The sequence below is a fragment of the Plodia interpunctella genome, chromosome 18, assembly GCF_027563975.2.
Source record: "Plodia interpunctella isolate USDA-ARS_2022_Savannah chromosome 18, ilPloInte3.2, whole genome shotgun sequence".
In the NCBI taxonomy this organism is placed as follows: domain Eukaryota; kingdom Metazoa; phylum Arthropoda; class Insecta; order Lepidoptera; family Pyralidae; genus Plodia; species Plodia interpunctella.
Window position 1 is genome coordinate 7,212,668 of NC_071311.1, and position 14,342 is coordinate 7,227,009.

The following is a 14,342-nucleotide window of genomic DNA, read 5'->3' on the forward strand; positions in this document are numbered from 1 at the left end:
AGTGTGACCACGAATCCGTCACGGAGACGAAAACGTAGGAAGGCGACACTGGGCTCTCAACGACTCAACAGATGAGAGAGAGAGTGACCACGGAAGCAAATTTAAAAAATGGAATAAAAATGACCACAGTGTAAATATTTTACAATATCGTGGCGAGTCGTTAGCGGTGGTTTAGTTTGGGAAAACTGTATAAATTCGCGCCAGCACAAAGGGTAAACTTACGGAATAAATCATGTGAATATACAGGCATTTACTGCGCCAGAGAGTTGAGCACTGAGTTTAATGGTTTTTATAAGGTAGGTATTGTTTTTGCTAGCATTTTATTAATATTTAAATAAGTAAAGTACTTAGCACTATTTTGGAAAAGTTTAGTAAGAGATACTTAATCTAATTAAACTGTAGATTTAATACATGTTCGTCAGATTCCTTTTTCGTCAGAATGAAATTTTGGCTGTTTTTTTTTCTAATGAAAACGGACTTCCTCTTTGGACAGAATAAAACTTGGTTAATTTTTTGAATATTTATTTGTTGCTTACGTTTAAGTAATTAAAATAAAGCTAACGACAATTGTGTTAATTGAAGTAATAGGCTCAGACAGACGTAAATTGTTATTTTTCTGTTGATACAGATTTATTTTTAGACCTTGATAAGCTATTTATTTTTGTTATAGGTAGTTTTTGATATATTTGCTTTTCTTGGCAGCTTGTTATAAAACTCATGTAGCCTGAGTAGGATTCTAACCTGACGTTTCGCTCCACAGGCGGGCATCTTAACGATTACACCACCGATTGCTTCAAATAGCATGGCAATAAAAAACTTATTAATATCACAAATATATTTATTGTTTTATTGTACATATGTTTACATAACACAGACGAAGATATCTAATCACTCTGAAAAATTTTATGAAATACGAAAACTCCCAATAAGGATAATTAATTTTTTAATAGTTAAAATATTGTGCTCGAAGGTAAGACGACAGATTAAAAAAAAAAGACTGTGACGCGTCAATTTTTTTCAATTTTTTTAAGCATTTTGTAATTTTGTATTCGTATTTATGATCTTGGTATTTATACATTATGCTGATGATATCAATCAATTTAATAGATAAGTACAGGTTTTTTATACATTTTCATTAATTGAATTTAAGAACTTCGTTCTCCATATTGTAAAAAAAAATCAATGATTCCATTATTAGGTATATTTATGTGGACGGAAATCTTACCAAATAAGGTTAGAAAACTATAATACAAGTTTATTGACATTTTATGATTTTTTTCATAAAATAGGATAGATTATACTTATAACACTCAATTTAACCAACACCGCATACAGCATAATGTGTAAATTTAAAACGTATTTTCAATATGGAAGTCAGTTGTCCATCTTTATTGCTTTTCACAACATTCTTCAATGATCTATGACATGATAAAACATTTCACTAATCTACAAATTAAAATAACTTATTGCATCATTGTCTTAAAAAATTATCGAATTATTTTAAAAAATCTATTAATATACATAGTCGCATCATCGAACATTAATTCTCTACAATTATATACAAAGATGAAAGATTAATTGTACTGCAAATATAGTATAAATGGAAACTTGCACAAAATATTTGGTATAATTGAACACATTGTGATGACCATTTTATAGCCAGAAAAAAATTAAGGGACAGTTTTAAAAAGGCATCTATGAAATATGTAGCATTTAAAAACATTAAAGTGACTTTTTTATTTTGCCATCAATATTTGACATTTGAACTAGCGCGCGTTCACGTTTTATATAAAATTCATTTGGTCAACAACTTACAGCGGCATGTGAAAAATTGCACGAAAACAATTTAACGAATTTAGCTTCACTGATATGTCTTCTATATTGGAAAGTTTGTAACTTTATTAATAACAAGCGTAGAACATTGCCTCATAGTGCTCACTGTTTTAACCCTTTGGCCTTTAAAAACAAATTAATAGCCATGTTGCAATTACAATATTACAGTAAAATCCATAGACATACAATAAATAAATATTAGATCCTTTATATCAATTTAGCCAAACTTATATTGGGTCATTATTTGAAACTCGTCAACCTATTTAAGTATCTGTAGTAACCCTCTTCTGAGTAAATATATCTAATTGATTTATGTGATATGGCAGTTAGTCTTTTCGACGATTTTCTCAAATCAATAAAAAATATAGCGAAACTGGAGATAATAAAAACAACAATAGGATCGCAATCGGATCGGGCCGCGGTAGAATTGTAAGGCTACAGGTTAATGAGAATAAAAGCGAGTTTAAAAGTGGCACACAAGCCGCTTAATATTTATCAACATATTGTATATCTATGTTCAGATTATTCAAATATAATAGCATACTTAATGTCAAAGGGTTTGAAAGTAAATTTAGTTAAAATTCACTCGTCAGACTCATTTCTACTCATTGGCATGAACTGAATAACTGTACTTATTGTTAGGTTATACATCTATAGTATCCTACTTCTATTTTAATCCTCAGTTCCGACTTCATTATCTTACAGCCTTGTGGCAACTGTTCTCAGTCAAAGTTCGTCTCAACTTGAATTTTAGCTACTATTCTGTTGGAGCCTTTGTTAATTTTGTTATTTTGTAGATATTGTTGTGAAAAAACACAAATATGATTGTTTTAGATCGTACTCGCTTACCTACACACCAGTTTTCAGTTCAGTAGGTGTTAAATATATTTATTGTACGCTGGCTTATACGACCTTTATGGAAATCTAGTTTTTTATATACAAATGTCGACTACTACTTATTAGTAATTTGTTTAGTAAGGGCGAACACGTTTTCAGAACACAGTACCTATATTAGCAAATTTTGACTAAAGTAATCGTCACATCTATTTCAACAAAAAATTGAACTAAATTACATAAATAAATCGGAAAAAAAGAAAAGATAAAATTAAATCTAAGAAATACAGATATAATCATAGTTAAAAGATTGTAAAGGGTATATAAATAGCGGACGCTCGACGAGACACAAAATAAGATTTATTATACATAGCACTATAGGTACTATGAACAAGTAAACTGTGTCCGATGTATTATTAAAGTAGCTGCTCGATATCTGTGTTATCGAACATATTTCTGTTGCAAATCAAACTTTTAAAAAAGTCAATATCTAAGTTTTGTCTTTCAGTTGACACTTGGAAACTTGTAATTGAAAAAAGTTGCCACCAAGCTCTTATTGATAACCACTGGCTTCCCTGACAATAAGTATTTACATCATGAGCACTAATGTATTGTCGATTGTCATCCCTCGTATTCTGTACAGAATTGTTCTAGAAGTTTCTACATTATTTCAAACATCGCTAGAGCCTTCCGCGCACTTTATATTTAAAGTGAAAGTTATTGCATACAAGATTAAATCATGTGGTCGATCGTTGAATTTGATTAAAAGGAATTGTGTCAAAAATTAATAATTTCATTAGCAATATAGAACAATCAGCAATATGTAAAAATAAAACAAGTTAATTGAAAATAGAACAGGTAAAAAATCTTTTGAAATAACTTGAGTATCAGTAATTTCAATTAATTATCTCCCCTTTTTTAAATAAAAAAAATGCGATATACTCAATTTCTAATAATCAAATTCAAAGACCCACTGACAACAGCGAATAAGAATGAAAGGACATGCGTTGGACCATACTTATAATATGGAAGGTAAACATTAAAAAGATCAACATTGAGCTTATTTACAGCGATATTGTGCCACTAAGAGAGGCGATAAAAATAGAATTGCCCAAGTCTTAAGCTTGTAGAATATTGTAGATTGATATAAAGTTGTCTAATTCGTTTGCCTTTATAATTTTTTACTAACAATAAGTCACAAAATATGAAATCCAATGTCGATATGGTTAGTTGTAGGTCAGTCTACTAGCAATCTTGAAGATAAAGACGTAACAGAGTACGACGTTCTAAAGGTTAAACCATAGAATTATACTAGACTAGATGCGGCGCATCTCCACAAAATACTATAGAAACGGCCGTCACTTACATTCTTGCATACAAAGAAAAAAAATGACATAACCTCCCCATAGACACGCGTGTGAAAATTGTTATTACTGCTTTGAATTTATACGTTATTTTCGAGACTATTGATGGTGCTATGTAAAAACCACTCTAAAACGAGACGCCATAACTCGTTAGTCAATTCATTTCGTATTATTGAGATAGTTACGTTTAGTCGCATAATATGCGGCATCTATCTTAATTTAACTCTATGGGTTCGATATAGAAAAGGGGTTCCAAAATGGCCTTCTCAATGGAAACAGGAAAAGTTTGTCTGAAAACGGTTAAACATTAACATTTGGTGTTTTTATTATTACGATTATGCTTCTCAGATTCACTTGTGTGCTTCTATGAGATTTCGCTAGTCGCAGCTCGCTGGATTCGTAATATCAGCAGGTTGGTACCTGAATAAAATATTTGTGTAAGAGCATTGTTACATTTGCAAGAGAAATTTTTGTTATTACTGGTCGTATTTACGATACTTTCTTCATTTTCCATTCGGTTTTATTATAAGAAATAACAATTTTCTCTTTCGGTGTGCACAATTTACCTTTTATTTGAACTATAAATGCGAATCATGTACATATTAGTCAGCCGTTTATGTAATAATTTTAGCTTGTTTAATTTACTTTCTTGTCTCATAAGTGATGATCATTTGAGCAATATTTCAAGCGAAATTAGATCATAAGTATGTTATTATACCATATAGTTCACATCCGTTGTCGCCTCAGTAGATGGGATGAATTGAACACAACGAAGGGTCTCGGGAAATATTCTCGTTCACGTGCGCAAGGGACTACTATGCTAGAATGAGAAGGAACACTCACCCGGCACATAGTAGTCTCCGGACGAGCTGGTTTGGCAGTTTGGACGAGTCGCGGCGATAGAGGGGCACGGGGGAGGTACTCGCTCACCATATGCAACAGAGACAGCTCACTATGCTACACTAAGAAGGAAGACTCACCAGGTCTAGCACATAGTCTCCGGACGAGCTGGCGTGGGTGGTGTTGGCTGTGGCTGTTCGGCCGAGCGCTGGCGCGGCAGCTGGGACGAGTCGAGCACGATGGAGGGGCGCGGGGGGAGGTTCTCGCTCACCATGTGCGAGAGAGACAGTTCGCTTGATGCGTTCGTGTCGCCTGCGATAAAAGAGTCAACATATAAAATTGTGAGAATTGTTTACATGCCATACTCCTGGCGGCATATGTAAGGTCATACCATTGTCTATCCATAACATTATTGTTTAGCTATGTTTCAAGTGAATAAACACTAGGTATCATAGGTTATATAGGGCCATATATACGTGTAGTTACATTGTAAGTTAAAAGCTTGTAAATAGTATACCTGACGGCTGCCTTGGGACTGGTAAGGACACTTCTCCACACGTGTCGTCTCCCAGCAACGGCTGCAGGGGGGAGGGCAGCTCCCGGCTGTCGATAGCTGATGATCTTCTGAGCGAATGTCTGGCGAAATCATTTTTATGAATTAGTTTGAACATAAAATATACAGTATCACGTATTTCTTACAGGGTAGACAGAACCAAGATACTCTTTTTTGGAAATTGATATAACTAATGGCAAAAAAAAAACTAAGTACTACTATTGTTTTAAAATATAAAAATGTAAAATTTGTAATCACGGGAAGACACCAATTTGGTTACCACATGAGTAATAGATTATCATATCATGATGTAGACAAGAAATATATTACCCGCCTGGTTGTCAAAACAATCATGTTTAATAAAAGATGTAAGGTTATTTGGAATCCATACTAATATTATAAGCGGAAGTCTGTATGTCTGTCTATCTGTATATTCCGTTTTCACGGCTAAACGGCTGGGCTGATTTTGATGATATTTTGTACATATGCATATATATTTAAAGAACCCCGATCATACATAGGCCAATTTTTTAACCAACTCCCAACTGTTTATTATGGGGGTTGAAAGTTTGTATGAAAATCATGCCTGTTCCGCTTCCGCAGAGAAATTCACGCGGGCGAAGCCACGGGTGGAAGCTAGTTTACACTAAGCAGATCTAAGTTCTAGACATCGAAGCAAATGATTTGCTGTTGATTTGTGGTTGTTGCACAGCTTGCATTTTAAATTCTATAAAAAGTCACTTTGTCGTTCTTATTGACCACGAGTATATTACTAACACCGGTGTTCCACTCGTAACACTGCTGGTACGCTTCTATCGATACAATCAGCAACAACTTTTTGTCTGCTGCGGCATCTTCCCGCTGATTCTGGTAACCCCCTCTGAAACACCTCATACTCACGATGACAACTAGGGATGCCGACTACCGCGGAGAAAGAAGAGACGAAAAAGTAGAAAAGCCCTCCTCTTCGATGTTCAACGACTCAAAGTAATCGCCAAAACGCTCAAATGAGAGAGAGAGAGAGACTCACCGCTGATGCGGCAACCTTCTATCGCTGACGGTCAGCAGCGTAGTCGTTTGCTGAGGCAATCCTGCCTCTCTTTCTTCCCCGCTCGTGTTCACGCACACGCTGATGCTGATCCCGCTCACTTCCCCCCCGTCCTCAGCCTCCCCGCCCTCCTCGTCGTATCTGTCCAGCACACACCCCAATTCTAGGCTACTGGCAGATTGTATGGTTGTAGTTTCAAATTGAGAACAGTTTAGATGGCAATAATATTTAGACTGTGACATGGACTTTATAATAGCAAAATGCTTGTGCGTTTAGATATAACTGGCTGCGCCCCGGAGCTCTCGTGGAAATTTCGGAATAAAAAGAACCCCATGTGTTATTCGAGATTAATTCTACCAGTGTACCAATTTCATAAAAATCCGTCCAGTAGATTTTCCGCGAAAGAGTAACAAACATACACATCCTCAACTTTTGCATTTATAACATTAGTAGGATTTATTCATTTATAGGTATAGATGAATGAATATGATGTACTTAAATCTCACGCACTAGTGTGGACAAGTTCTGTGTATTAGTGGTACAGTTTCTATCCATCTGTTGGCAACAAATGGTACAATATTTGCATTTTAGCATACCATACATATTTCCATAACAAAGCTATCGGTGAATTACTTGTTTTCTGTTAGTATTCGATAGGGGACTGTCATCAAAAACAACAACCAAAGCAACCCAGCATATAAGAGCCATCACCACAGCACGTCCAATTTAAAAGGGTCCTAATAGCAAAATTTTAAAAGCATAGTTTAGTTCTTATAATAGATATTCGTTTTTATAATATGCCATACAAAAAGGACTCTGATAGATTGGACAGATTAACACTGTTGACAATATAAGTAATGTAAAATGTAATGAAATCTCTTTACAGAATAAATTAGAATTGACAAAAGAATATGAGTGATTCTGAATTATATTTATTTCTGATTCATTAGATTGAATACAATAGTAGCGTTATGTTCTAAATTAAATATTAGAACGCTTAATTTGTTTACCTTTATGATTTCTCTACAAAAATATAATTCTAAATATATTTAATAAAAAAAATACACATACAAACACATAATATTATGTCTGACAAAGCCAAGAGTTGTGAAACTCGAAGACCACAAAAATAGAATTATAAAAATAACGCTCACCGCCTTTGGATAAGATTCTCCATCATGATATAATCGTCCTCCTCCGCTCCTCGTAGATGCTCCTTCTCCATGAAGAGTGCGAACTCAGGGTTGGACATCTCGCTGGCGTGGCGACGTCTCACCGAGGGGGAGGCAGCCCTGGCAGGGGAGAGCAGACGCGACGTGATTGGTGTCCTAGATTCAACGGCAATTTTGAATCCGGGGATGATTTTGACGGGCAATTTGGAAGTGATAGACTATGATAGGTAATGTCCTTCCTGTAGGGCATACATGCGTCCAACGAAAAAATTTTATCGAGGCATTTTATCTAGTCTGAACATCAAAAATTTCGTGCTTTGAACACATAAAAAACTAGGTACATATTTATTAACGGGACTTAGCATCAACTATATTTAAAAAACTTATATTTAATGTTGCTGACGTTTCAACGACCTTACATTTTATAAGTATAGTTATGATTTACATCTTACAAGTTATAGTTACGATTTAATTTAACATACTTTACATGAATTTAGTAGTTCCAAGCTTTGGTAAATAATTTACAATATGACGAGAAAAAGCGCTTTAACAAGTCTAATTTTTGAATAAATGATATGATTTTTAATTTGATTACAGGTAGACAGGGTAAGGCAGGTCTTAATCACTAGACTACCACCGCTTCAATGTTACGTTGGATTGTAAAAACAACACTTACCTAGGGGTATGAGGCGGCGAGAACAACCCATAGACAGTCTCCAGCTCATCAGTGATGCTGGTATACTCGTGCATGGCCAGGAGCAATGACCTCGGAGGAGCTCCCACTCTGGAGCGTCCTGGTACACCCGCTGCGCCTCCTGTAGCTTCCCAGCCAGAGGCAGGCCCTGGTCAAGTAGTTGTCCTTTAGGGAGATAATATATGGGGCAAGGAGCCATACTAAAAGTTAAGTAAACGAAGTAATTTTTGTTATTTTTTTTCCACCAATCGTATACAGGGTTTTCCCTATAGACTACAAGATGGAGTTCTTCGAAAAGCGCGTGAAATATAATTCAGAGCTGGCAATAAAAAGGAAAACCATGAAAATAAGTTCTTTCCACAATTTCAAATTACGCGGGAGGAAGTTCCTTAAAAAGCGTATTATTCGAGACACTTTGGGCTTCAAAGTGTGAGGATGAATCCCTATTCAATAAAACCAACTCACCAGTGACAGAATTGTGAACAGAACCAGCGTCGACAGCGGAGTTGTCAGGCTCAGAATGTGTCTGGCTGTGTTGTCTGCGCGGAGCCAAGTGTTGCGTCGAGTGGTGACCCATCCCGCAGTCGTTGCCGCCTTCCGAGCGCCTGAAAACGGTACAGATGGTAAGAGAATTTGTATGGATTTATGCTCATATACAGTTTCGCAATGAATCGTCCAACAGTATTGAATGATGCTATGTGCGGAAATATCTGCAGTTTCTGTGATGGTAGTTTAATTTAATTTTACATCTGATAGCTACTTCAGTCCTCTATTTAGGTATATTCTTTCCAATCATCTAATATATTATAAGGGGTCTACACAATAGGAGATGTCTAAAAGACTACTTGATTGCATCCTTCACATTCACAATGTGTTTGTAAAAGTTTGAAGTGTCATAATTTAATAGGATGTTTATTTCCAAAAACAACAATTATTATATTTATTTTTCCCATCAACAATTCACAGTTGGGCGATTCATTTACTCGACAAATGTGTGCTAATTGTACTGGAAAATCAAGACTAAAATTGTAGTTCAATTTGTTTTGCGTTCGTTAATGTGTGTTTGTGTGTATTCGTCCGTCACAGCAATCAAATCGAATTCTAGAATTTTAGTCCAGTTTTTACAACAAACGTAAAGTTAAGTGTTTAGAGTAAAATGTCTCAGTGTAAATAATTGAACACTTGTACATTTTTTTAGAAAATGCATGATCGCACGCAAAGAGAAAATAGATAAGTGTAAAATTACCTTAATAACTTACCAGACTTATTTTAGAAAATTTGTTTATTAGAATAAATAGACGAAAGTGGAGATAGTTTTTCAATTGAAATAATAGTGAAAACTATAAAAGATGTAATCAATTCTGTTAAAGTGTTAGTAGTAGTCGTGAAAAGAGAAGTAAGCTGAGAGAGATAGAAGAAATATAGTAGACACAAATATCTTACTTATTTGCGAAATAGAACAAGATTTAATTCAATAGTATACAATTCGATCATAAGTAGTCACACATACATAGACTCGCGTAATGTCAGTGATTATAGAAGTGCAATAGTCTGTTAATGATCCAAGCGGTAGTGTTTGTGTGTGACAAGCGATTACGAGTGTATGATTATACATCGAAGTACTACATCTACAACGCTAAGTACAAGCTAAGCCAATCATATGACTCTATTTGACTTACTGTTTCCACAACCGTCTCCTAACAGATGCAAGAAGGTAACAAAAAATAAATTAAAACAATCATGATGATGATAAATTTTGTTTTCATTGAAATAAAGTTTTTGCCGATTCGTGATAAAGAAATGGATGGTTGATACACTTTTGTTGGTATCGATCGGGTGGGATGAAAAACTTCAAATGAAAATGAAACAGCATTCATGCTTGTACGAATATGAGGACACCGTATTCTAATTACTTTAGCAAATGGATACCTTGAGGAATTGACAACATTGACAACAACTTCACGAATAGAATTTATGAGAATCAAGTGTAATTCTTTCTGGGGTAGAGCGAGTATTTTCAATAAATCCAATAACTTAACATTTAATCAATTTTTATAATAATATAATACTTACTCCACACACACCGAGAAAACACCTATATGTCCTGAAATTATTACATTTTACGATGAATTTGTAGGGTATAAATGAAAATGCCTACCTTCTGGTGTTGGCTGTTCGTCGCGTACCAGCGGATGTGGTCCGAGGTCTGAGGCTTTGGAGGTCTGAAGGCATTTCTTGGGCTTCTGGCAAGAACGCGTCATCCGTTGATGATGGTACTAGATTTCAAGAAGTTTTGATTAGATCTAATATATTATAAGGGGTCGTAAGTGAAGTATCATTCACCAATACTTTTGTGTCAAGTATCTGGTATCATATATTTAATTCAATATAAATAAATCCTAGAATGTAGATAGGAAAGTTCAAGAAATGGTGCGACGATCTCAGTTCAGTTCTTTAGATAGGAGGGGGATAGGATAAGAAAGCAAATAGGGTTTATCCATTTTTTTTCTATTATTTGGGTTCTGAAATTATGGGGTCACACAATTTCTTGGCTTTACTCCGTGACATTCTATATCCATATATTCCATAATAAAAAATATATTGGATACTGACTTTTTTTTTCTTCACTTGGTTCAGTTCTATTGCTATCTGAAGATCTTTGCCGAGCTGGAGTAATGGGTGGCTGCGTTCTTATGACCGTGATTTCAGGACCCGCAACACTTCCACCAGATGAGGTTGAGATGGAATCTGCCTCCGGTTCCTTTTCCACTATAGCCTCGGGCCCAGACTGAATCAACTCATCCTAATGAAAAATTAAGTTGTGTACATGATCAAAGAAAATTATTTAAACGTTATTTCTAACATGCTTAATAATTACGTACAAAGCGTGATATGGGAGTGATTTAAATTGAAAGACTAGATTCAATAAAAAGCCGTCAAATTTAATCTGTGTACAGAAGCATTTGAAATCAGGTGTAAGTAAAAATGAAAGTAAGAGATATTAAGCAAATACGTAAAAGAACATACAAGCGTATCTGAGAGAAATTGAGAAACTTTACAGAAGCGCTGTTTCAGACGACACATAAAGCTCTTTGCAAATATTTTCATGGCTCAGTTCAGGCCGTTTGAGACGAGTTGAGGCAGCCATTTGCGGTCCTGTCGGCGGTTATAAGGCGTTATATAGCACTGCCAGTAATGGCTAACATTATTTAGAATTACGCATTTTACTGCCCAAACAACAGAACACTATCTAAACTTTAGAGATCATTTGCAACCTCCAAGTATTCCAAGTGTATACGTGTTTAAAAAGAAAGAAAAAAAAAAGAAAATAATTACTTACAACAACTGATTCTTTATTCGACTTTTCGTTCTGCAAATAACATTACGATATAGGAATATCTACAATCTGAAACTTCAATGTGCATTAAGCAACAAGCCCGCTTCTCCAAATTCCATTTAGCGGGAAGCGCTGATTCAATTTTGACATTGTCTTTTTGGAAGACATAAAGGGAGGGCAGAGAGCGGACATTTCGTTTAGGCAGTGAAAACGCGGAGTTATATCGAATTGAATGTTCTTGTGTCTACTCGTAAATTGATTCAGAATCATCATTTAAAAATAGCCACTCACAATCCAAGTTAGGAAATAATTTTAAAATCATAAAATTTATGTTTTAAGACATTTTGTTAGGAAATTAAAAATGTATTTAAAATTAAAAGTTGGTACATTCGAGCTTAAAACATTGTCTATGATAGATTCTGTATTCTTCAACCGGAAGAGATACAATCGTGTTCTTAAGTGGAATGTAACATAACGACCTTGCTAGCCCTACTATTCCTAATTAACTTATTACGATTTACCTAAAAATTTTCAGTTAAGAGTGGGGTAATTTTAAATGATTTAACGATGAAACCAGTTATGAGTGTACGCGAGATTAAGAGAAGAGCTTACTTCGGAGGGCTGCGAGGCTTGCTCGTCTTCCTCCTGCACGGGGCGGACCGCGAAGCGCGCCACGCCTGTATCCGAGTCAGACAGCACCTGTGTGTCACCACGGAAACCATCATCCACAAGTGGAACATTTGGACCAACACAATTGGCATTAATGTTGCTGAATATTTAGGCTGCGGTTTATAAAGTTTTAGCTCCGAAATTTTCGATCGCGTTGAAGATGGATTAAAAATCAGAGCCTAATGTGTTTTAGCAACAGTAAAAATTTAATTAGTTTTGAAATTTAATGACAAAGTTAATTATCCAAAACACTCGTCCTCCTTTCCGTAGCTCTTGGTATTGGTTAAACATAGTGTTGATTTAACATTAAATTCAATTTTGATTGTTCTAAATGTTCCAGTTGTGCAAGATTCCCCAGCGACACATCCATTGAGTGTGTTCGGTGATGTGACATCTACTTTACACTTAACTACCGACCCTTTAAGTTTTAAGCAGGTTTCGTCCCAATAGGTCTTAAGAACAGACATTTTAGTGACACGTGGTACAACTTTTTAGCTAGATGGTCTTGTTGAACATTAAATACAAGAAACAAATGCTTCCACACGATGGTATACTACTATAATATTAGATCCCTTCAAAATTATTCATCAAAGAGATCTCAGGTTAGTCATAATAGTACACGAGTAGATAGTAGTTGTATTTAACAATGTGGTTAAACTTTAAAATTATTTCTTTAAGTTTTTCCAAGTCCACACTATTTTAGTGATGTCACATCATCGAATTGACAATATGCTCAACGATTAGATTGTCAGGATTTAGATCATTCGAATTAATTATAATGAAGTCCAATTAATTATAAATAAAATTGATTGTTGTAAATCTGATAATTTTCAGACAATTGTGAATGTATTAATAATAATTGATATTATAGGAGACTGATCAATAATTCTGACAATCAGATGACACAACACATAATATAGGATGTTAGACGATTGGCATCAACATAGGATCAAGAGAAATAAATTAACCATGCTTTTATAGACCATCAATTTCATATAAAAAGGACAGAGGTACGAACGTATAATTGAGCTACAAAATTGCTTATAGAAGCATGATTTTTTTCTAATATCAGATATAAAATTGACGGTCTACTTACAAATATATGCAAAAACGTTGAGTTAATTTAAAAGCATTCTTGGAAGGGTGAAAAACATCGAATAATTAAGTTCTTGTGAATAGAACTTAAGACATAATCGATGTTAAAAAAAATAATAAAACAATGTAATTCAAATTATGACATTGAGAAACCTGTGTATTACTCACTCAAAACTATCCAAGGTCTTATTTTTAATTGAATATAGTCTAGACTGTCCTACTAGTTTTATTGAAGTAACTTCATTTCCAATCACATAAATAAAATAATAAATAAATTTATTGCGACAAATCACATAGATTTAGATAGCTCCAAAGTAAGTTAGAGACTTGTGTTATGGGATACTAACTCAACGATACTATTAACTAATAAATACATATATAGATAAACATCCAATATCTGGACCAATCAGAAAAAGATCATTTTCCATCATGACTCGATCGAGGATCGAACCCGGGACCTCTCGGTTAAGAGGCAAGCACTTTACCAAAATAAGCCACGATGCGTACACGATATGGGAAAAAGGGACAGCATAAGAACGTTTGTACAATGCTACGTGTTTATATGTTTCGTGGTCGATCGGCAGGTATATGCTGTGAGAAAATATTCGAGGGGCTTTTGTACAAAGTTTTCCTGATCTTTGCCGTGTATATGGTATTGTCCCGATAATCGGGCAACTTCCTTTAATCGTGTCCATTATATCTGTGTTCCTATTGTTATCGAGAACACGGAACTTCGCTCGAGTTCAGAAGGGAAGATAAATTGTTATACCTACTAAACTTCATACATTAATACGATATGGAACATTAGAGAGTGATTTCGTGAAACAAATAATCTAAAGCAGGTTGTCTTGCGGTTAATATATAAGTCTGTGCACGCAGCACATTATCGCGATACAGTTTGAC

At 34.9% G+C, this 14,342-nt stretch overlaps 1 protein-coding gene across 23 annotated transcripts in view; it reads right to left on the reverse strand.

Moving 5' to 3' along the window:
- Window positions 1–823: 823 nt before the first annotated feature.
- Trpm (Transient receptor potential cation channel, subfamily M) overlaps window positions 824–14,342 on the reverse strand; it is a 171,131-nt gene continuing 157,612 nt past the window's right edge. For 9 of the 23 annotated variants that reach the window (XM_053758230.1, XM_053758231.1, XM_053758234.2 and 6 more), the window contains 11 exons: window positions 12,288–12,374; window positions 11,679–11,708; window positions 10,952–11,141; window positions 10,497–10,614; window positions 8,804–8,943; window positions 8,321–8,486; window positions 7,627–7,800; window positions 6,455–6,643; window positions 5,389–5,507; window positions 5,012–5,183; window positions 824–4,451 (listed from right to left, as the gene is read on the reverse strand). In XM_053758230.1, the coding sequence (XP_053614205.1) occupies window positions 5,017–5,183; window positions 5,389–5,507; window positions 6,455–6,643; window positions 7,627–7,800; window positions 8,321–8,486; window positions 8,804–8,943; window positions 10,497–10,614; window positions 10,952–11,141; window positions 11,679–11,708; window positions 12,288–12,374 (1,380 nt within the window). In that variant the 3' untranslated portion in view covers window positions 824–4,451; window positions 5,012–5,016. Of the gene's footprint in view, window positions 4,452–5,011; window positions 5,184–5,388; window positions 5,508–6,454; window positions 6,644–7,626; window positions 7,801–8,320; window positions 8,504–8,803; window positions 8,944–10,496; window positions 10,615–10,951; window positions 11,142–11,678; window positions 11,709–12,287; window positions 12,375–14,342 lie in introns of those variants that run through there. The other 14 variants (XM_053758238.1, XM_053758227.2, XM_053758223.1 and 11 more) reach the window with 12 other exon arrangements.